The sequence below is a fragment of the Mercenaria mercenaria genome, chromosome 6 (assembly GCF_021730395.1).
Source record: "Mercenaria mercenaria strain notata chromosome 6, MADL_Memer_1, whole genome shotgun sequence".
NCBI lineage: Eukaryota > Metazoa > Mollusca > Bivalvia > Venerida > Veneridae > Mercenaria > Mercenaria mercenaria.
The window spans coordinates 15,567,540-15,592,442 of NC_069366.1; the positions used below are offsets into that span (position 1 = coordinate 15,567,540).

Below are 24,903 nucleotides of genomic sequence, written 5' to 3' on the forward strand. Positions count from 1 at the left end.
GTGTTGGGCTAACTGAAATAAATGTAAACACGTATTTAGCACAGTGTGTGATGTCAAAACACGTGATTGGACGTAATTAGTGCACAGAAGATTGACAATGCTTGCTTTGTACAGGATTTTCTAAATTTGTGACACAATGTGACCATGACACATTGTGCCCATTCAAATATATATCCGCAGAACATAGCAGAAAACACGTCTAAACATTTGTAAATTGCGGATGAAGAAAGATACATGATAGCAGTGTATTTACAATCTATGTCTTCCCAAAACATACCCGGTAAAGTGTATAAAATCTCCAATTTAGAATGCGGGGTTAAACAAGCTTTTTTCCTAATTGGAGAACAAAACTTTTGAAAGGGATAGGTTTTCATAGACCGTGGATTTTTTAACGTTTTGAAATGTATCATTGTTTTTATCCAATACTTTATTCATTATTAAAACCCATTTATTCCTCTAACACTTTCCATAACAAAAATTATAATCCTAGGAAATCATTCAAATGTAAGAGATCCAGCTTCTTGTAAAATGCCAAACTGAAATGGCATGACTTGTTTGCAACTATAACTAAACACAATAGATGGGAAACAACTAAATAATTGACATGCTGAAGAAGTTGATACTACTACTGTAAATGGGATGTTTTCCCCATTGTTTTCTTAGACAAATAGTCCTTTTTCCATATAACTTCTTTTTATAAAAAAATAAGCTTAAATTTTAATAGCACTTCTTTTGCTTTCTCCAGTTCAAAATACAGTTGAAACTCGATATCTCGAACTCGTTATTCTCAAAATTCTGGCTATCTCGAAGATATTTTCAAGTCCAGTCCCGGAAACACGTGCACAAAATATCATTTTAAGTCGAATTTCAGTTATCACGAAGTAAAACGCTCGATGCCTTGGAATTCAAGATATCGAAATTTAGTTGTATATCATTTGATTCATCAATTCTGTAACAGAAGTTTTGAGTGAATTTCTGCCTAACTTTGCAAAAAGCGAACTTAAAACATACCTCATCCTAAACTCTAAAGATATCCTGATGGCAGTAGGATTTGTTGAAGATATTTTAATTAAGTCTACAAGATCCACTTGAAGCATAGGACACAAACAAACAAAACAGTAACAGACACTGTCTGACCAATCTAACAAGGTGATGAGGTAATAAAATGTGCAACACATATCACATATGCTAGTTATTAAAGTCATTTTAATGCTCTAAGTATTTGTGAAAATTTTGCTTACCGGTATTTTTCGATATTAAATTTTTTAGTTCTCCAGACTGATGAATATTATCTGTGATATGTCAATTTTTTAACCCTTACCATGCTGGACACGATTGGTTCTGCCTTTGCGACCAGTGTAGATCATGATCAGCCTGCATATCCGTGCAGTCTGATCATGATCTGCACTGTTCGCTATTCAGTCAGTATCTTTTTGGCATGTACCCCTTTAACAGTTAATGGTACTGTCTAAATTGGAAGACGGACAAGTTCATTATAGAAATTTAGCATGTAAGGGTTAAACAGAAATCGACAAAAAAAGCTGTTACAGAATATGAGAATCATTTGTAACATTAGACAACAGGTCTTATTTGTCTTACTTTGACTTTCTATTTATAAAGAAATCCTGCAATTTATCTAAGTGTGTCTGTAGCCATGTGCAAAACACTGGATTTCTCACTATTCCAAAGTCACAGATATTGCGGCAACGTTAACACACAACATGCACGGCCATGCAGCCTCGTTGCAAACTTTTCAATTATACCAAGCTCATCTTTGGCTGGGGTATATGACTGAACTAGGTCAGAGAAATAGTGCTCTCCATTTATACCACCAACAATGTAGATCTTGTCCTCTAGAACACAAGCACCTGCTTCACGTATGTTCAAAGTTTTCTTACACAGCGTCCACTGATCCTTGTACGGTGTGTAGTACTCGATGGCAATAACTGGGACTGGAAAGCCGTAACTGTCTTCAATATTGCCGCACATTGTGTAGATCCTGTTGTTTATGGTGACCATGTTGTGGTTCAGTCTAGCATGTGTCATTGGTGTACGTCTCTCCCATATATCCGTGACAGGATCGTATCGCTCAAGATCGTTACAACAGCCATCAAATTTCTGACCACCCGAGATGTAAAGTTTTCCATTGCAAACTGCCCCTGCATGACCATACACAGATTGATTCATGGACGATTTCACTTCCCACTCATTAGTAGCAATATCGAACACTTCAATGGTACACATGACTAAATTTTCATCTTGTCCCGCCACAGCATACAACTTTCCGCCTTGAGCCAGCAGAACAAAGTCTTTTCTTGCTTCGTTCATAGATGTCAGCTCATACCAAGTGTCGAATCGTGGATCATATCTGAAACACCATGCTGTTGCAATTTCATTATTTTCATTGAAATTATATTTCCCACCACAAGCATACATGAAGTTGTCCACAACCACAACTGCTGGATGACTTAGCTGTATCGTAGCATCGCGAAGGAAGCCATGTTGTTTATTAGCAAAGTTATAATATTCTAGATTCTCTTTATGACACATGACTAGACATTTCACATCTGCTCGAACATGTGTCCTTCTTGTCTGCAACAATGGCTGTTTGCTGACAACAATATGGTAATCTTTTGCTTCTGTTAACAAATCATGACATTCTTTATTGTCTCTCATCAACGGAACTGTACTCACTTTTTCGACCAATTCCTCTCCAGACAGCAGTGGCAGACGGACATTTTTCATTAGCTCAGCCACGTACTGTTCCCGCTCTTTTTTCAGCTTCATCCACCTCAGCACCAGCTCAAACAAATGAAACTCTGATGCGACCTGTAGTCCGTTTTCTGCTAACAGTAGCGAAAGTTGTTTATGTGTCAATTTATGATACTGACCAGATTTTGCGACGAGTTCAAAATTTTCCAGCTTGAAATCCTGTGCAACTCTATGTGTGGATGTCAATGAATACAGCTCAGATAAGTTCAAAATGTCGACACAGTTTTCAATAGGTATGGAAGACTCGATGTATCTACTACAGAGTTCAACAGCATCAGTAACTTGTAAATGTGTCGCTGCTGAGAGGACCTTCTCCACATTGTCAACTGTTAGCCCCATTATTCCTAATGGTAGAAAAAGCAACTTAATACACTGTTTCATTTTGTTTAAGGTAAATAGTATCGGTTTTATTCATGTACCATACTTATGGGATTTCTGTACAAATATGTAACGTCTTATGCATAAAAACTGCAACCATAGTTTAGCTAATAACTTTACATGACACACCCAGCATGCTTTTCCCCCTATAAATCTACCTCCGGCAAAAAGAGGTAATCCCAATGCAAGAAAGTATGTTTTTTTCCAAAATTTGAATTTAAAATTCCCAAATGATTATACCTTTTAGGGCTTTTGCTGTTTTAAGATAGTTTTGCTTATTTGTATGTATATGTAGGTAAATTATATTGATTTTGGTAATTTGCAAATTGTCCCAATTAAGACAATTTCCGAGAGCATTTTCCTAATTCCACCAGTGTCGGTGGCATTCCCAAAATGATGAAAAAAGGCCTGCCCAGATATGCATGATGAAGTAACCAGTACTGTGAAATTTACGAGAATCTGAGGGGTTCACTTTTAAGCCCCTCTGGGGTTATGACAATGCATAAATTCCCAAGATACCAGAATGAACTTTTTTCCAGAAGACAGACACAGGAGTTATAATTCAAATAAACCTTTTTGAAAATCAATATTTTTTAAATTCAAGCTTAAATTTTTAGTAGAAAGTTAATATATAAGGAAGATATAGATAACTTACCTGTATATGCAAAATCCACAACCACTTTCAGTCCATTAGCAGAGACACCTTTCAGGTCAACCTTGCCCTCCCTGCTCTCCCTCATCTCACCAGTAAGCATGACCTTGAAGTAGTCACTGCACGATGCCATGACAACACCATGAACTTTGAACTCATGACCCTCGGCAACCAACACATAGTCACAGAATGTCTCCTGTTTGTGAAATTCTTGCAAACCTGTAACATTAATCAATGTTTTCATACTTTCCTAGTAAACCAGAGTGAACAAAAGAGTTTTAAAACAAGACTTTACCTGTTTAAACAGTACTAACAAAGAGAGGTTAATAGTACTAAGCTTTAAAAATCAGTCTCATTTCAGCAACACCTGCACAAGTAGTGTTCATATAAATTTTTGTAGATATTTTTAACAAACAAAATGGCTTCTTAAATGAAGTAAAATATGTATCAGAACTGTATGTTTTATTGACTGTTATCAAGTTTTGTTACAGGTATCATAAATATCTCCCCAAAAATATTACTTATCTAATAGTCACAGGCAATCACCCTATTAGGTATGACCATGTATGTCTGCTGTTACTGATCAGATATTCATTGCTCTTTAAAACTGTAGAAATAAAGCACTCCAAAAATATTTGCAAACTTGAGAGTGTATGTGTGCCCTAGTTCCCACAATCTTCATCCGTCAAAACCCCCCCCCAAAAAACAACAAAAGACACAATGTCTATTATGTCATATAACTACACTTTATGGTGATAATACAAAACATCATGACATTGTACACCTGTTAAACCTATCAATACCATACCATCAAAAAAAATCATTACTGCAAATCATTTATAATAACCTTCATTTGATAACAAGAGGGTCATGATGACCCTGGATCGCTCACCTGAGTAATATGAGCTACATGTTTCAAATGTCAAACTGATGATAAAATATTAAGAAAGTCAGTAGGTCACATTCATGGTAAATGAAATTCAGTTTTACGATTTGTGTGCAAAACTGTGCATGTCATCAAAATTTCAAGGCTGTATCTTAAAAAGCAAGAAAGTAGGTCTGTAGGTCAAGGTCACAGTCAAGTGACATCATATTACTTGGGGTCATCAGGTAATTATAATTAAACAGTTTTGGAAATAGGATCAGATGATTTTTAAGTTTTTAATTTTTAAGTATTTTTCCTATATAACTCACATAATAACTAAGTGACCCCAGGGTGGGGCCACATCTAACCCCAGGGGCATAATTTGAACAATTTTAGTAGAGGACTACTAGACAATGCATCATACAAAATATCAAAAGCCTATGTCGCATGGTTTCAGACAAGAAGGTTTTTAAAGCTTTTTTCTACATTTTGTATATAAGTCTATATAAAACTTGGGACCCCAAGGGCAGGGACTCTTTTCACCCAAAAGGTACAATTTTAATAATTTTGGTTGAGGACCATAAGACAATGCAACAAACCAAATATCAAAGGTCTAAGTGTTGTGGTTTCAAACAAGAAGATTTTTAAACTTTTTTTCATATATAAATAAGTCTATGTAAAACTTGGGACCCCCAGGGCGGGGCCATATTTGACCCTAGGGGAATAATTTGAACAATCTTGGTAGAAGACCACTAGATGATGCTACATACCAAATATCAAAGCCCTAGGCCATGTTGTTTTGTACAAAATGATTTTCAAAGTTTTCCCTATATAATTCTATATAAACCATGTGACCCCTGGGGCGGGGCTATATTTGACCCTAGGTGGATAATTTGAACCATCTTGGTAGAGAATCACTAGATAATGCTACATACCAAATATCAAAGCCCTAGGACATGTGGTTTTATACAAGAAGATTTTCAAAGTTTTCCCTATATAAGTCTATATAAACCATGTGACCCCCGGGGCGGGGCCATATTTGACCCTAGGGGATAATTTGAACAATTTTGGTAGAGGGCTACCAGATGATGCTACACACCAGATATCAAAGCCCTAGGCCCTGTGGTTTTGGACAAGAAGATTTTTAAAGTTTTTCCTTTCTGTTTCCAAGAAGAAGATTTTTTTAGAAACTGTTGACGGACGACGCACGACGCACGACTGACGACGGACAGGTTAGCTAATAAAAAGTACAGTCTCGAAAATGCCAAATATTTATCCAGGGGAATTTCAGGTTAAAAAAAAGAGGGAAAAACATATTTCAGAGGGGGATGGTACCAATATTGAGCACGCAAACATGCCAAATGACTGTGCTGAAACTGGAAATCATGTCAAATGTGATATATATATATATTGCTTTAAAATAAAATTGCTGATTTGTGATTTATTTCTTTATTATTATTAATAAGAAAAGTTTACCTCTAAGAAGTTTGAATGAATGGTTCTTTGCAATGAGTGCTGTTGCTGAGCTGGGTCGTGGCTGGGAAACTTCCCTTGAGGACTGTCGTTTTCTTGGCGACAGCGGCATTTCTAAAGACACATTATTACCTTCTCTATCATAATTTTGTACTGAAAATAGACAAAACAAGTGAATGCTGTATTCCCATACAATACAAAGTACTCTAATGGAAGGTAACTAATTTTCTCTATTGCAGTACAACATAATGATCTGATATCTGTCAATGATGAATAAACAATATTGTACTGTATATACAATATGTTATAACACGAAGTTTTGATTAATATTTATATGTATAAAAATCTACTGTTATTGATTGCTTATAACATCTACAAATATCAAAAAGTATGAATTTAAGAAAATCACCCAGCACTGAACACTATTTGGGATATCAGCCGTGACCACAAATAAAAAATCTGGATCACTGGCACTTTAATCCAACCTACTAACCACTGACTCCTTTTTCAATCTCGAGATTTAAGCAAAATGATTATCATCAGGTCTTTGGATGGCAATATCACTGCAACTGAGGAGGTCAGAGACACAGCCAGTTAAAAGGTATCGCCAGTGGCTTCTTAGATACAGTGAAACACCGCTCGCTCGAAGTCGCAAGGGGATGAGCAAAATGCTCGAGTTATCCATGGTTTCGAGCGACCCAAACATTGACCAAAATACGAAGAAAATTGAAGTTTGTTTTACGAACTGTCATCGAGACCATTTGCAGAGGAAACGATGATGCGTTATAATAACACACTCGTGACATTTTCAAAAGAAAAACGTATTACAAACGTTATTTATGAGAGATCGTAAATGGCACATGTGAAGAAACAGCTAAGACATTTTATTTTTTAGTTGAAATACTGTAATCGAATTCGCAATTTTCTTTTCCAAAATAAGATCTCATAATTATCGTCTCAATTTTATGAAAATGCTATCTTATTTCCTTTATTTGCATGCAAACAACTGTTGATTAAAATATTAAGATCTCATAATTATCTCCTCGATCCCGCAAAAAAAGTAATAATTAATAACAATTTTGATCAATAAAATTATTCTTCCACCTTTCATCAATAATTAATCTCATTATCAGATCAAATATACCGACAAACAAACATTTAAGATAGTCGGGGAATAGACCATGCAATTTTTACGATGTGAGAAAATTTTAAATTAACCGATACATTCTGACCGCCGATGGTGTGAAAAATTTTGACACCTCTGCTCGAGTTTGCCATAAGCAACAAAGAGTAAGTTAATACACAGGGACCAGGTGTCATACTCGAGCGATCGAGCTATCGATGCTCGACCCAGCCATGGTAATTTCACATAGAAAATAGAAGGAAATCGGCCGGGACCACATGAATTGCTCGAGCGAGCCCGGGTGCTCGAGTCATCGATGCTCGAGCGAGCGGTGTTTCACTGTATTACAGCTGCAACTTTTAGGACTATTTGATGGCCATAAACTCTGCTACTGATACATAATACTACTAAATTATTCTTCCCTGATGGCATCTAAGTTTATAATCGGCTCCTGGTTCATGTTTTCACCACTCAGACGCTGGGTGTCTTTAAGTAAGGGCAAGTTAGCCTCAGTGGCACTAGAAGCATTTGATCTAAGGCATTTCTCTTGTTCTGTTTATGATTTGATATTTCACAGACTGAAATTTGTATATTGCCAAACCACACTGCACTTCGTTGGACCATTTCAAGGTAGCCCAACTAATCATGCACAAAGGACTCTTTGATATATAGAGACTATAACGCAGATATACAGTCTGTGAAAGTTGAAGCCTAATTAAGCTTGCGGTCGAAAAATTGATAAAGAGGATAAACAATACTTGGCTAGAATAACAATGAATTTTGATGGTCCTTGGGTCTCTGCCTAATTTTCCAATGCATGTGGATGAATGATGTGAGCAGGAGAAACCCTGTGAAAACTTTAGACATATAACACAGTACTGTACGTGCAATGATTTACCTATTAACATCCAGTAATGTACACTATTCAGTATTTTTTTACCTGTAAAAGAAATTCCAAATATTTCAATAAAAAATATCAAATCATTTATCTATACCTACACCCACTCAATCGATCAGAGGAGAAAAATATTTGATCTATTTGGCCTTGACCATTTTTGTCATGTTTACATCTTGGAATGAGATGTACCACTTCAGTACAATAGATTTCAGGAAGTAAGAAATTGTTTCATGTTTACTTATTCAGCTTGATATATTACAAAACTTGTGTAAAATAACTGAATTGATTGTTTAATTTAAATTTGTTTTAGCAGCTTCTGTGCCAAAGTGCCTTTGTTCGGACGTAAGAGCTGTAGATTTTAGATAAGATGATAGTGTAATGGTTATCGGAATAGTTGACATTGGATACTAAGTCTAAGATTGGTAACATAATTGTTACGTTTTGTTTATGTGTTTTAATTCTGGTATGGGTCAGAATGCACTTTACCGGCTTGCAATTTCTTCAAGAATGTTAAAAGTCAGGGTACACTTGTTAGAATTACCAACATTTTATAAATTGTATACTGGTACTGATGATAAACCCGGACAGATGATAAAGTCGACCACCTTGGAAATATTCGATTGCAATCGGTTATTTATAAAATTGAAAACACTATCTAATAGTTTCCACTTACAACACCAACTGGTGTAAACAAAAACAAAATTGGTAAATATTCTGTATAAATAAATGACTTACATTTATTTGTATAAAAATATTTATCCAAAATTACTGGGGAAGAGGATGTTTTTTGCGCATGCTCACTGTCGAAACATAAAGGCCTGACATTTGGTCACTTTTCATTACTTGATCAGGAATGACTGTTGCAGTTTTTTGGGGAATGTTTCAATATAATAATACGAAGATTTTGTACCGGTAAATGACAAAGTGGTCGAATTTATCATCAGTCAACGTTCATACAGTCCCCATTTTACAAACCCCTTTCAGGGCCTCACTTTTTGTGAGTTTGCTTACTAAATATAAAATTTGAATTATGTAAAGTTTTCAGCAAATGTTAAGCTTTATTTTGATACCGACCATTGATTACAATTTGCAGAAATAAAAAGGTTACAGGTAAAAAACCTCATTTTCTGTTCGGGTTTATCATCAGTACCAGTAAATGATCTGTTCAGTAAACAAAAAGACAAATATAAACTTTATAAATGATCTATTTAATAAACAAAAAGACTGAAAACCAGGGTGTGGGGAAGTAGCCCCCATAAGTGTTAAGGTTGACTACTGATTGAAAGTTCGTACTGGTAAAGTGCAGGTGCCACTTGGTTAAGTTGGTATTATTCGAAGATGAATAGGCACAGAATCAGTGTACCATAAATTCTTAAATATCATCCGCATCTGTCTGCTAGTCATTTTATGGTTAACAACATGTTTGGTCCATTACCGCCTAAATAGCTTTATGGCAGAGTCCACATTTTGAGTATAGGAGGGTAAAGGCTCAATTGCTTGTTGTGTCATGCCTAAGGAGTGAAGAATGGTACTGAAAGCTCCTGTTCTTAACAGTCTGTATTTAAAGGTTGTATCATGATGTAAAATAAACCAGAGCCAGACCTTTGTAGATGTTAAGCAGGGGCGTAACATCAATTGAAAAGTGAAAAAAATGAATATAGTCCAAAGTGGCATTAATGTCGAAAGCTAAGGGGATTAGACCTTAATGCCCGGAACCATCATAAATTGATCTGATCTTGTAGATCTAGATCTTGGTTCTAGGTAACATTCAACTAAATCTGTGCCATTGCATGACGTATTATATATCTGAAACCAAGAAAAGTAAGCTGTCTTTACAAAATTTAATTGTGTATGTGGGAGTTGTCCTAAAAAATCTTGAAAAATTTGTGAGCAGTAAAATCTATAATAGCATCAAACAATAACATCACCATATACCCACCAAATCCAGGTGTGTTTGCCGAGGAAACTCTACCGCTGACTGATTCGGCAAAGAAAACGATATTAACCTCCAAATGGGATGCTGTACACCAGTTCAGATTTCCAAGCGGGTAGATGAAAGGAGATCTATTCAGCAAAAATAGTAGACTCTACAGATCATACTGGGATGTTTACTTTACACATTATAAGGGACCTTACTGGTGGGTCAACATGTATCTGCCGATTTTGACCATTTACTGACGGAAACTTCAGCAATGACTTTTACATGGAAATGAGAGGTATGCCATACAGTATTTCTGCCAAATCGCATATGTGATCTCAGTGACCAACAAGCCGAGTCAATCTTCACAGCAGCACAGGAAGATTTGACCGTCAACAGAAGAGAAACGTTTGTGAGAGAATGTCAGCGTTGGAAACCCGATGCGAGCAGACTCAGATTCCACCAACACTGGCTCTGTAAAGCATACTCTTCTATCTGCCGGAAAACCTGTACCCAGATGTTGCTTAGTATTTCCAGCTGTTGCTTGCGATGCCAGTATCGACTGTGTCAGCAGAACGATCGTTCAGTAGCATGATACCTGAGATCCACCATGACTATTGAATGCATGTCTGGGCTGTTCACAGAGACAGAAGACTGAATTCAACTACAGTTGTAGACCTATTTTCCTAGAGGGAGAATATACTGACGTCTGGCACTACTCTTTAATGACAACTTAACTGAAAAGAATATGCATAAAAATGATATCACGATAAAAGGATGGACAGTGCTTTTACAAACATTCAACAACTTTGTGCTGCTAGCTTGCTAAGCCTAGATAGCAAAACCAAGCACTCGGTAACTACAAAGTCAGCGGCCTCGAACATATCTATTTTGCATCTGAAAGTCAAATGGCAAAAATAAAGTTTAGACACATAATAAAGTTATGTCTAATAAACGTTAATAACAGAGCTTTGAAATAAAACGAATGGTTCAAATAAATCGTATTCAGCGCCTCCAGTCCCTCCAAATACACCCCAGAGCTCACCATTTTAGTTCTATTTTCCATTTTTTTCCAGGGGAAGCTCCCCGAAACCCCCACCAGCAAGAGGGGATACCCACTCCCGCACCCTCCGCCGTCTTTGCATAACATTCAATCAAGCCTGCCTACACCTCTGTTAAGTAAAGGTTGTCTGTATCGCCTGTGCTTACAGCAAAATAAGCTTTGAAGATGATTTAGGGCAGATCTGCCAGTCAAGTGAAGGCAACAATCTGCCTTTTCCCAGGAGCCTTTATTTATTCAGTTAATGACAGAATTTAAGGAAACTCTTGATATAAACTGTTCTACATATGTTTAAAGTATTAACTTATGTCATTTTTGAATCTTGAATTATTGTTTAGAAATGAATTTCTAGCATCTTTGCATTTATGATAAAAGAATTTGATTTGACTATCAAGATAACACCCATAATGGCATGTTTAAACTTGTAAAAGATGCACTGTGCAACATTTTCTCATCCTGTAACAAAAATATTTATTTTGCATTTGGTCAAGTTTCATTCATACTATAAGTTAATATTTAATACAGTAACAGTAATTTCTTTCAGACATGGCAGCACCGGGGATGGCGAGTCCGCCGATGTCGAAAGTTGAGCTACGAATCTCTTGTAGAAAATTAATAAACAAAGACATAATCTCAAAGTCTGATCCATGTGCTGTGTTGTATGTGAATCAAGGAACTCAATGGATTGAGGTAACATAACAATATAGATGATCGATCCCTCTACGGTAACATGCGATATACCGAATGAGATGTATACTATCGAATTAAAAAATGTGTCCTTTCATGCTGTCCTTATACAGTTCTTTTCAAATGTTATAGGATGAGTTGAAATCGGATCGATTCCCGATTGAGACAGTGCCTTATTTCATATTGGAAGTGTCTAGGGGTACGGATCCGTACCTCTAGAATATGATGGTACGGATCCGTACCTCTACACAAGCCTGTTAGGGGTTTTCTAGGGGTACGGACCTCCAATTTACTAGAGATTAAGGGTCATTTACATTTCAAATTTTGTTAAAAATGAAATAACAAATAAGAATTCATCAGAATTCACCTTAAACTTGGATCTAAATGGTTTACTGATAACAACGTTCACCCGATTTGTTACATTTTCTTTCGAAACGTAAATAACCAAGACATAATCTCATAGTCTGATCCATGTGCTGTGTTGTATGTGAATCAAGGAACTCAATGGATTGAGGTAACATAACAATATAAATGAGCCACACCATGAGAAAACCAACATAGTTTATTTGCGATCAGCATGGATCCAGACCAGCCTGAACATCCTCGCAGTCTGGTCAGGATCCATGCTGTTCGCGAACGGTTTCTCTAATTGCAATAGGCTTTGAAAGCGAACAGCATTGATCCTCAGCAGATTGTGCGGATGCGCAGGCTGGTCTGGATCCAAGCTGGTTGCACAGCACTATGTTGGTTTTCTCATGGTGCGGGTCAAATGGGTGTTTTTATGTGATACAGTTTCTCCCTCAGGACTAACCCTAAGCAGTTTTGCTGTATGTGAAATAATATTTCTGTGCATCTACATGTCAACATAGTTTATATGAAACAAGGAAAAATAGTTTTAAATGTTTTTTCTGTGACTAACAGCAATAATTAAATCGAGATAGGAAGAACTAGTACATGATTATGGTTGAAATGCCTATTAGGCATTAATGTATGCCTCTTTCTGTTACATTTGAAGTTTTTTCTTCTCACAGTTCTGTATAAAGTTGTTTTTTAGCTCATCTGATTTTTGGGAAAAAATGATGTGTTATTGCGTCGGCGTCAGGGTTGGCGTTGCCTGGTTAAGTTTTATGTTTAGGTCAGCTTTTCTCCTAAACTATCAAAGTTGACTCTGTACAGCAAGAAACATAACTTCATCCTGCTTTTTGCAAGAATTATGGCCCCTGTTGGACTTAGAAAATATCAGATTTCTTGGTTAAGTTTTATGTTTTGGTCAACTTTTCTCCTAAACTATCAAAGCTATTGCTTTAAAACTTGCAACACTTGTTCACCATCAAAAGCAGACTCTGTTCAGCAAGAAACATAACTCCATCCTGCTTTTTACAAGAATTATGGCTCCTTTTGGACTTAGAAAATCATGGGTAGGACAATATTTCTATTATACAGAGACAAAGAAATCAGATGAGCGTCTGCACCCGCAAAGCGGTGCTCTTGTTTCCATGTAACATCGCATGGTATACACATATCATTTCTTTGGTTTTTAAAGATGTACCTATTTATTTTTGTTACATAAATTATCATTGTGTATCCAGTGTTACATTGCAATATTGAGCTGTATGTTTTACCCTGCTAAATTTCTAAAATGGATGGGCCCATCTTTCAATTTGAGGAGTACCATTTATTATTTCAAGGTGTGTTCACTGAAAATGTACTGACTGAATAGCGAACGTTACAGACCATGGATGTGCAGGCTGATCATGGTCTGCACTGGTCGCAAAGGCAGAATCATTTACTGCCAGCAGGCTAAAGGTTAACATTACTACAGAACTGTTACAATCATATTCTGTAATAAAATATTAAAAAAAACACTAATTAAAAAAATTCTGGATCATTAATTCTAGCCGGTTTATTACTTGTGTCAGTGTTTATATTGCATATCTCAAGGCTTGGTCAGAAAATTTATTTAAACATAATTTCAATCGAAATTGACCATATCCTGCTCTCTGTTGACCTTATCTTATGACTGTTTACAACAAACAGGAAGTGACTACTCAGTGTTACATGTGAACTGTTCATCAACAACATGAAAGTACATTTTGGACAACTTCTGAAGTAGTCCAAAATGTAGTTCCATGTTGTTGATGAACTTTCATCGTGAATTTCCAGATTTTAGTTTTATTCATTAAGAAAATGTCTGCATACATGCAATTTCTCGGACATCGATTTTCATTTAAGTATTTTCAGAGTGTTTTTTTCTTCAAAACAGTATTTTTCTTATATATGACACAATATCTCAATATTTTAATTTTTTTTTAAGAAGACATGTTATTCTCACTGGCTATGTATGGTTTTCATTTCATTGAAATGCTCTAAAGTACTGAAAATAAGGTCTCAAGATTTAATTGTTTACATTGAATAAAGAAGGAACTGAATTAGTATAATGTAACCTCATAAACACAGATCTCTATATACTTCACACTGATATAATTTTAAAAATAAAAAAAATTGGCTCTACATATATTTACACTTTCAGCATGGTAGAACAGAGAATGTACAGAACAGTTTAGATCCAGACTTCGCCAAGGCATTTTCTATAGATTATATGTTTGAAGAGGTTCAGAAGGTGAAGGTTGCAGTATATGACCTTGACAATTCTACACCCCAACTTGAAGATGATGATTTTTTGGGACAGATTGAATGTACTCTGGGGCAGGTTAGTCAGATAAAGGTTGTCAGCCTCTTGTATGTGAGGTCATGATTATGTACATAGGGTCAAGGTAACAGTATATCACCTTCATAACAGAAATCTCCATGCGAAGAAGATACCATCTTTCCTGCTCCATGATTTGTTAATAGACTATGCTTCTTTGTGATGGCCTAATTCGGGGTTGCCAACCCACGTGACTTTACGTTATGATACACGTTGGAAAAATAAGTCGATTGAGGTAACATATTTGCTTACATCTTTTTAACTGCCACACATTCTTAAAACTTCCTTCAAACACTTAGCCCAAATCCTAGTGTGCACGTAACCTACACATTAGGACCATGAAAAAACATTTTGGCGAAGTGTTTGAGAAAAGTATTCAGAATTTCTAGCAGTTTGTGGTGCACTCATTTTTCTGTCTTGGATGCTTTTTATGTTATCAGAATCAGCCAATTAATAAGGAAATTATCAAAAGTAATCAAACTGTTATCTGAACCTAGCGATTTCCCAGTGTGTACGATACTAAAATGTCATGTGGGCTTGCACACTGTAATTATCACCGATATCAGGTTGTTGACTGGTTTCTGAAAAAAAAGGGTCCACAACGTAGATTGTGATTGACTAACATCGATTATCCCTGTTTCACCCATTTGGTAGATTATTTCGTTGGGTCATAAATAATGGGGTTAATTAAGTCAAAAATACATTGATGTTTAACAATAAAGAGCTTAAATTGAAATCATTGAAATACAGTAACAAGAACTCTGTGTATCTTAAAATTTTTCCTGTCAGGAAAGTTCATTGTAGTTACCTCCCCTTTCTCATTATTTGCTTTGAAAGTACCGTAAGGTCTCAAAAATAGACATAGCAACAGCAAAAGTTACTGAAAATAGTTTCTCTACTTCATGCTGAGACAGGTGATACATTGATTTGCATGTCATATTTCTGTTCAACTGTTTATCTGTCCAAAATATTTGATTATTGTGTAATTCTGGCAGATAGGGTGTTTTCCATATACTGGCCTATGTTTTGATTGCAAAAATCCTCGAAAACCCAAGCCTTTTGACAAGTATGAAGTTTTAATATTTTTGGTACAATATTGTTGTTGTACAAAAGACTGGTTTACTTACAGAAATGAAAAGCAAGATGTTCAAAAAGAGCAAAAAAGTACTGATCTTTTGCAAGTATTGTCATCATTGTCATTTATAGGGAATCAATCCTACCGATTTTCATCGCAACGCGACGAAAATCGGGATCGATCCCTCTACGGTAACATGCGATATACCGAATGAGATGTATACTATCGAATTAAAAAATGTGTCCTTTCATGCTGTCCTTATACAGTTCTTTTCAAATGTTATAGGATGAGTTGAAGTCGGATCGATTCCCGAATGAGACAGTACCTTATTTCATATTGGAAGTGTCTAAGGGTACGGATCCTTACATCTAGAATCTGATTCTAGAGGTACGGATCCGTACCTCTAGACAAGCCTGTTAGGGGTTTTCTAGGGGTACGGACCTCCAATTTACTAGAGCTTAAGGGTCATTTACATTTCAAATTTTGTTAAAAATGAAATAACAAATAAGAATTCATCAGAATTCACCTTAAACTTGGATCTAAATGGTTTACTGATAACAACGTTCACCCGATTTGTTACATTTTCTTTCGAAACGTAAATAACCGAGGAACACCGAATAAATCATGATGATTCGAACTGGCAAAAATATATTTATATATATATATATAAAGATTTATTATCACAGACACTGTTTGTTTTTCATTAAATCATGTTAGTTTACCTAGGTCATCTACATGAATAGTTAAATACATGTATGACTTCCTTGTATTATATCTGATTTTTTCTTGTACCATTACTTTATAAAAAAACACCTTATGTTGAAGTACAGCATGCATGAGCATTTAGATTGTTAGAGAAAGTCAAGCACCTGTTTAATGGCTCCCTAACAGCCTAATTTAACATGACATGTAAAAGCTAGCTACCTTAAGGTCTTAAACATCACTATCAGTGGCATAGTGTTAATTGATAAAAAGGTGTCAAAAGATAAAAGATTCTGTTTGATATTTTGGGTGACAAATCTAATTATGTCACACTTCTATGGCTATTATAAATATGTACTTTGGAGTTGTCCCAGGTTTTAAATGTATTTTTCAAAATCTTTCAGGTGTACATTGAACAAAAGGCAATTATACCATTAGACAGTTTATTAGAATCAAACAACAATCTACTAGAGAAATGCTATGACCTGTGTAAATAACAGCATACATGTGTATTATGTCTTTTTCCAGTGATACAGAAAATAATGCCTAAGTAATTCTAAGCATTAGCATTAGCATTACTTACTTTGGTATTAAATTAGCATTATTTTCAATGCTAAAATTGTGGCATTAATCATTACTTGGCATTATTTGAAAAAAATAATGCATTACTAATGCATTAGCATTAGCATTAGCATTACTACAACCCTGGAACTTGTGATATAGAGGCCTAAATAATGTTCGTGTCCTCTTGCCCTCTTGCAACAGCATCATGTTTTCTTTCACTAGATCTAAAAAAGAAAACTTTTAAACAACTTTTATCTCATGAACTTACGTTGCTTCACCAAACTCTGTCTGTAGTTTGTTCAGATCAGTTTGCTTGACTCTTTTAAGAGTTAAAAAAATGAAAAGAAAAAAGCTTTAAATGATTTCTCATAAACCACAGGATTGATCTTCACAAAACTTGATCTGTAGGTGCCTTGGCTTGACCTTCTTAAGTTTGCTTTAAATGTTAAGAGTGACTGCATTTTGGGGCTGTCAAAGTGGAAAATAGAAAAACCAGAAAATATCCTAATGAAATACTTAAAGACACCACCAAACTGGGTCAGAAGCAAGATTAAAATGTCTAAGTCCTCCTTTGGGACCTTTCGTTTAATTTTTAGCTTGACTATACGAAGTGTGGAGAGCTGTCCTACTCGACCCGGCGTCTGCGTCCTTCCGCGTCCGCACCTTGCTTAAAGTTTTGATGCACTTTCTCTTTATCTCTGTAATAACTTGATGGATTTGTTTCAAACTTAAAATAGTAATTCCTCATCATCAGCCACATCATATGGCACAAGGGCCATAACTCTCACACCAATATTTCATGAATTATTCCCCCTTTTTACTTAGAATTATGTCTCCCACCACACAGTGGTGTGGGAGACATATTGATTTACTCCAGTCAGTGTGTGTGTGTGTGTGTGTGTCTGTGTGTCTGTCTGTCTGTCACAAAGCTTGTCCGTACTCTAAGTCAAACATTTCTCATCCAATTTTCACCAAACTTGAACAAAATGTGTTTGACCATAAGACCTCGGCCAAGTTTGATAACTAGCCGAATCGATCCAGGCATATTGGAGTTATGGCCCTTGAATTACCAAAAATCAGCCTTTTTACTTACTCTTGTTCGCACTCTAAGTCGAACATTTTTCATCCGATCTTCACCATTAGAACAAAATGTGTTTGATTATGATACCTCGGCCAAGTTCGATAACTAGCCAAATCAGTCCAGGCATTTTGGAGTTACGGCCCTTGAATTATCAAAAATCGGCCTTTTTACTCTTGTCCGCACTCTAAGTCGAACATTTCTCATCCGATCTTCACCAATCTTGAATAAAATGTGTTTGATTATCAGACCTCGGCCAAGTTCGATAACTAACCAAATCGGTCCAGACATTTTGGAGTTACGGCCCTTGAATTACCGAAAAATCAGCCTTTTTATTCTTGTCCGCACTCTAAGTCAAACGTTTCTCATCCAATCTTCACCAAACTTGAACAAAATATGTTTGACCTTAGACCTCAGTCAAGTTTGATAAGTAGCCAAATCTGTCCAGGCATATTGGAGTTACGGCCCTTGAATTACCGAAAAATCAGCCTTTTTACTCTTGTCCGCTCTTTAAATCCAACATTTCTCTTCCGATCTTCACCAAACTTGAATAAAATGTGTTTGACCATAAGACCTCAGCCAAGTTCGATAACTAGTCAAATCCGCCCAGGCACTTTTGAATTATGGCCCTTGAATTACTGATTGGATCCACTAGTCCAGACTATCTGATTGGATCCCCTCGTCTAAACCATCTAGTGAAACTAGACATTTTTCATAGTGGCAGTTGTGGGAGACATGCGCTTTTCTCAAAAGCATCTCTAGTTTCAGGTTAAAGTTTTGATGCACTTTCACGCTATCTCAGTTATTACTAAATGGATTTGATTCAAACTGAAAGTAGTTGTTCCACATCATCTCTCACATCATATGACACAAGCTCCATAACTTTGGTACTAATATTTAACCCCGGGGCCTCTTTTTACTTAAAATTTCAGGTTAAAGTTTTGATGCACTTTCACTCTCTCAGTTATTACTAAATGGATTTGATTCAAACTTAAAATAGTTGTTCAACATCATCACTCACATCATATGACACAAAGGTCATAACTCTTGCACCAATATTTCACGAATTATCCCCCCTTTTACTTAGAATTTCAGGTTAAAGTTTTGATGCACTTTCACTCTTATCTCAATTATTACTAAATGGATTTGATTCAAACTTAAAATAGTTGTTCAACATCATCACTCACATCATATGACACTCGGACCATAACTTCTGCACCACTATTTCTTAAATTATCCCCCCTTTTTACTTAGAATTTCAGGTTATGGATTTGATTCAACTTAAAATAGTTGTTCCACATCATCACCCACATCATATGACACAAGGTGCATAACTCTCCCCCATTTTTACTTAGAATTTCAGGTTAAAGTTTTGATGCACTTCCACTCTATCACAGTTATTACTAAATGGATTTGATTCAAACTTAAGATAGTTTTCCACATGATCACCCACATCATATGACAGAAGGTGCATAACACCAATTTTTCATGAACTATGCCCTCTTTTACATGCCCCCTTTTACTTTAATTTAAGGTTAATTTTTATGCATTTTCACTTTTTCTCAGTTTTTACTAAATGGATTTGATTGAAACTTGAAGGAAGCTCCAGCTTCCTCAGATGTGCCCAGTTTCACTTATAATCCAGCATCGAAAAAGTCGAGCGTGTTGTCTCTTGTTTGGAAAATGTTGTGGAAGTCAGCATAATGATAAGTCTTCTTCCTAACTGAGGGCATTAGAAATTACATATTCAATCTGTGCTGTATCTTTGGCTAATGGTATTGTACAAAGTTTGTTCAAGCCAAGTCCCAAAGGGGCAGAATTGGGGCTGCAACAATGTAGGCATATTCATTGAAGATTGAAATGGATCGAACAAATAGTGCTTTCTGCATACAATGATAGGATTAGTTGCCATTGTTACACTATTAATGAAATATAAAATTTTATTTAGACACCACTCAGTTTACTTATAGCTTTTAACCAAACCTTTACCAGTACAATCATGTAAATGTTAAAAAAATTTATAAACTAGATATTTTGTACAAATATTTCATAACTCAATTTGAAAAGGTGGATACATCTGTCTAGTAACAAGGAAACTTTCTGTGGCAAATATTATGAAAGCAACTGTATGGATCTTTTAGATCTGTTAAGGTAGTTCTGCACATTTGATTGACCGGAAGTGATGCCATAATATAGAAAACCTAGAATAATGCCTGGTAGCTGTTACACAGGAAGAAAAATGGTGCTGTTTTATCCTGTGTAGTAAATGTTTTCAAATTGGTATCACAAAACATCAAGCACATGATTTCTGTGCCCCTCCCCCCACTCCCACAAATTTTTTGTGAAGCACAGATAGTTGCCCTTGTCTGTCTGTCCATCCGTTCAAATAATTGTGTCAGGGTTGTGCCTAATTATAATTTAATTAGTTATAGTTAATTACGAGATTTGAAATATTGATAGTAATTATTAATTGAGACAAAAGTTAAAGCAATTGTAATTAATTACTTACTGACTCAGGTTTGACCAATTATTGTCAGTCAGATCTAATTATTCTTGGTTATTGTGCCTCATTTTATAAATGTTCACATGAAATTTCACACTGTAAACTAGTCATAGTTTAATACCTAATCTGCTGTAAATGACAAGTTTCAAGTTTCAAATTTATTGACTATCAACATACCAGTAGTACATGCATTTGGTCATATACAAACTAAACATGAATGGAAAATACAGACATAAGTAATTAAATCAACATATAAACAATACATCAAGTAGTTTACATTATAATTCAAATTTCAAGAAACAGTAATTATTTTCAAGTGTATTATTTCTTAAATTAAAAGCATATTTAGTTGTATAAAGTGACTTGCTATTATACATGTAATTGCACAAAAAATTCACACTATCTAAATGTCTGTTTAAGATAAATCTCATCTTTTTAATTAATCTGAGTTTCTCATATTTTCTTAATATTTTTTCTTGAAAATTGTCCGAACTTCTGTTTGTACACATTAAAGCCCTGCTCCGCGGCTATTCAAATTCTGTGTGTGTATGCAACCCATGATTACAGTAAGTAACGGTTAACAGGTCACGCGCCACACTTTAGCACGCAAAACCACAGGTATTTTATATAGAATTTTATATAAAATAGACTCTATTTTGACAGGCGTCACTGTTCATAGTCACATACATGCCATATCTCCCGCTGGGAGACTTTTTCCAATAACATCAAAAGTCGCTGGTCCGTAGTTTTCAAAACAATATGAAAACAAGTCTTAAAATTACATCAGTTTACCGCCACCTGCCAAAGTGTTACCTTTCGTTTTCGCTGACTTCAATATTTATCAAGCCATCAGAGGATGAGACAGTTTAGTGCTAACACCGAGTTTATGCTTCTCAATTTAAATACTTGCACAACATGCAAAAACTCAACCATGATTTAACAAAAATTGGCGAGTTAATGCCAGAAACTACCCAGAACTGCAGACAAGCATGAATTCGGATAAGTGAATTTTATGAATAAATTGCAATTCATACTGCCCTAAGAATTGACTGGCATTCCTTTGTGATATTGTCATGTTGCAATAATTAACAGGAGATGAATTTCCAGTTTAAATACATGTAGTTTTATTCTAAATATGGACAATCCAGCAAAAGAATTGATATGATCGACATTCATTTTTGTTTTAACAACTTAATTTCTGAAAAGAAATGACTGCCCTTAGAAGACTGTTTTAATTGACATGATATCTCCGCAATCTTTTGAGTATTGTATGCTTAAACATGTCAAAAAGACCACTCTCTCCAGATGCAGAAGCATCAACACATAAAAATTAAAGCAAAAACAAAGTATCTGGTTCAATCTTTCAAGGAATTCTGAATTTCCTTGGATTAAGTAAAGTTCTATAAGTAATAATCATGCATTATGTATACAACTGTTGGCTCTGCTCATCAATTCAATATAGGAAACTTGATGATTTTTTCATGAAAACGGCTATTTAGCGCGTAAAAGATCATCAAATTAAAGTCTGCCATATTTTTACCAAAATCTCCCTTAAAAAAAACCCTGTTGAGGCAAATCTCCCTTATTGACCGTCTGAAAATATGGCATGTATGTTAAGTCAGGATTTTCATGCTTTTTCAGTGACAATTTAAGATTAAAAGGTAGGACTGGAGCAGGTCTTTAAAGAATAAGCCTAAAGTATCGTTAAAATCTACAAAGACATACATCAACATCGTACATCCGCTCAGTCATTACTTGGTTATTACATGAATATGTTAGATAATATTTTTGTCAAAAATGTGAAAACTACTGTAATGTATCATTTTTATGTAAGATAAAATGCGACATTAAAAAAATCTTACCGAAGTGATTTCTCCATATTGGCCCAACCTCTTTTGAACCTGAATCAACATGCTTGAATTCCATATTGGCCCGGACTGCTTTTCTCATATGATATTGTCTCAGTTATGCTTTTTATTAGCTCTACCAGTTTCATATGATGTGCGCAATTGATCTAAAACAGTGTGTAATATTGTAAAGTTGAATAATAATATACCGGGTAGTAGCAGTAGAGGTTGTACGTAAATATTGAATGCTAATCAAAATTTCCAAATCTTTGGGCGTTCTATCTCATTATGCTCCCCCCCCCCCCCCTTCGAAGAAGGAGGGGTATATTGTTTTGCAGATGTCGTCTGTCGGTCGGTCGGTATGTAGACCAATCCGTTTCCGGATGATAACTCAAGAACGCTTGGGCTTAGGATCATGAAAGTTGATAGGAAGATTGGTCATAATCAGCAGATGACCCCTATTGAATTTGAGATTAGTAGGTCAAAGGTCAAGGTCACAGTGACCCACAACAGTTAAACGGTTTCCGGATGATAACTAAAGAATGCTTAAGCTTAGGATCATAAAAATTGACAAGAAGATTGGCCATGACCAGCAGATGATCCTTATTGATTTTGGGATCAATAGGTCAAAGGTCAAGGTCACAGTGACCCTAAACAGTTTAATTGTTTCTGAATGATAACTCAAGAACGCTTGGGCCTAGAATCATGAAAATTGATAGGGAGATTGGTCATGACCAGCAGATGACCACTATTGATTTTGAGGTCAGTAGGTTAAAGGTCAAGGTCACAGTGACCTGGAACAGTTCAACAGTTTCTGGACGATAACTTGAGAATGCCTAGGCCTAGGATAACGAAACTTGATAGGGGGGTTGATCATAATCAGCAGATGACCCCTATTGATGTTGAGGTTGGTAGGTCAAAGGTCAAGGTCATAGTGACCCGGAACAGTTAAATGGTTTCAGGATGATAACTCGAGAACGCTTGGGCCTAGCATCATGAAAGTTGATATGGAGGTTGGTCATGACCAGCAGATGACCCCTATTGGTTTTGAGGTCAGTAGACCAAAAGTCAAGTCACAGTGATCCGGAACAGTTAAACCATTTCCGGATGATTACTTGAGAACGCTTGGGCCTATTATCACGAAACTTAATTGGGAGGTTGATCATGACCAGCAGATGACCTCTATTTATTTTAAGTTCAATAGGTCAAAGGTCAAGGTCACATTTATCCAGAACAGTAGAACTTTGTGTACCGTGACAAAATAATTTCTGTTCCTTGTGCAGTTACTGAATGCATCGAGGGGGGCATTTCGTGTTCTACGAGCTCTTGTTGTAGATTTGAAATACTAATAATATTCCACCTACTTATTTTTACATTTTCCTGATTAAGGCTTTTGTCTATTCATATTCTTTCTATATTCATAAATATGATGAATCACAATTTAACAGGTAAACCATGTACAGCAGGAAAATTTTAGATAATTTTCATACACAGTTCAATAAAAAAAGACAAACAAACAAAGAAAGCCATGTGTTCAGCTTTTTTGGAAATAATTTGCAAATAAACTTTATATTTTTTTCAATGTTTAAGGTCTGTGTACAGGCTTTTGTTTAGTCTTGAAACTTGGTACATATATTAATCATCATTTGGTATATAGAATTGGTATAAAAAGAATCACAAGCCTATGTTATGTTGTATGGATCATGGTCCTATTTGTACTTTCATCTGAGAACAAATCGTAGCCCACTGTTAAATATTTCACTTTGCTAGTCTATCTGATACACTTTTATCTTACTACGTAGTCCAGTATATAGTCTGTTGTCAGTTTTTGAGTAGGTGATTCCTGAAGCATACACATCCTCTAAAAGTATTTGAATCTTTTTCAGCTGATGGATACTGCCCAAACATTCAACATATACTAAACCTTCACTGTCTGCTGTTAAATGGCCTGATGATGTTAGGTCATTGTCCTTGTAGATGGCCTTGACCTTGCCATCTAGGGTCATACTTGTAACAGTGTATTGCATGCTACTTGTCAGATAGATGATTTCATTGTTAGGACTTACTGCTATACTATCAGCTGAATCCTCAGTGTTGATTATTTTCAGAGTCTTTCCTTGCATGTCAGTGATTCTAACTTTTCCCCAATGTAACATAAAGAAACTTCCTCTGCTATAAGCTAAAACTTTGCAGAATGTATCAATAGCAATCTGATGACCTATACTGAGGGAACCAGACATTGACACTGACAGAAACTGGATTTTGTTTTGAGAGTTATGTGTTATTGTCACTGCAATTTGATCATTATTCAATTAGTTATACTTTGAACAAGGTCACATTTCATTTTCATTTCATTTGTTACTTTCATATTCCTTACATCAATCACTTTCACTGATTTGTTAATTGCATCAAGTACAGCAAGATAATGGTTTTGTACCACTGCAAGTCCAGAAATTAATCTTCTCTCTTCTTTGTAATTGTCAGTATCTATATCAAGCTCTGACACAAATTTTGCAGTTGTCAGTCTACATATTTCAGTTGTGTTCTTTATCATTTCCTTTATTAAAGAGGAAGTTGTCAAGGCATATTTTTGTATTTTGC

At 35.6% G+C, this 24,903-nt stretch overlaps 2 protein-coding genes across 9 annotated transcripts in view; one reads left to right on the forward strand and one right to left on the reverse strand.

Annotated features, from left to right (window-relative positions):
• Nucleotides 1–314: 314 nt before the first annotated feature.
• Nucleotides 315–8,381, reverse strand: LOC123550653 (kelch-like protein 9). The gene is made up of 4 exons (XM_053545200.1): nucleotides 8,263–8,381; nucleotides 6,144–6,293; nucleotides 3,806–4,021; nucleotides 315–3,116 (listed from the first exon to the last, which is right to left on the reverse strand). The coding sequence occupies exons 2-4, from the start codon at nucleotides 6,250–6,252 to the stop codon at nucleotides 1,690–1,692; spliced, it is 1,752 nt and encodes a 583-aa protein (XP_053401175.1). The 5' UTR covers nucleotides 6,253–6,293; nucleotides 8,263–8,381; the 3' UTR covers nucleotides 315–1,689.
• LOC123549572 (copine-3-like) overlaps nucleotides 8,288–24,903 on the forward strand; it is a 68,584-nt gene continuing 51,968 nt past the window's right edge. For 3 of the 8 annotated variants that reach the window (XM_053545201.1, XM_053545204.1, XM_053545205.1), the window contains exons 1-3: nucleotides 8,384–8,583; nucleotides 11,684–11,829; nucleotides 14,357–14,536. In XM_053545201.1, coding sequence (XP_053401176.1) covers nucleotides 11,686–11,829; nucleotides 14,357–14,536 — 324 coding nt within the window. In that variant the 5' untranslated portion in view covers nucleotides 8,384–8,583; nucleotides 11,684–11,685. The other 5 variants (XM_053545202.1, XM_053545206.1, XM_053545203.1 and 2 more) reach the window with 5 other exon arrangements.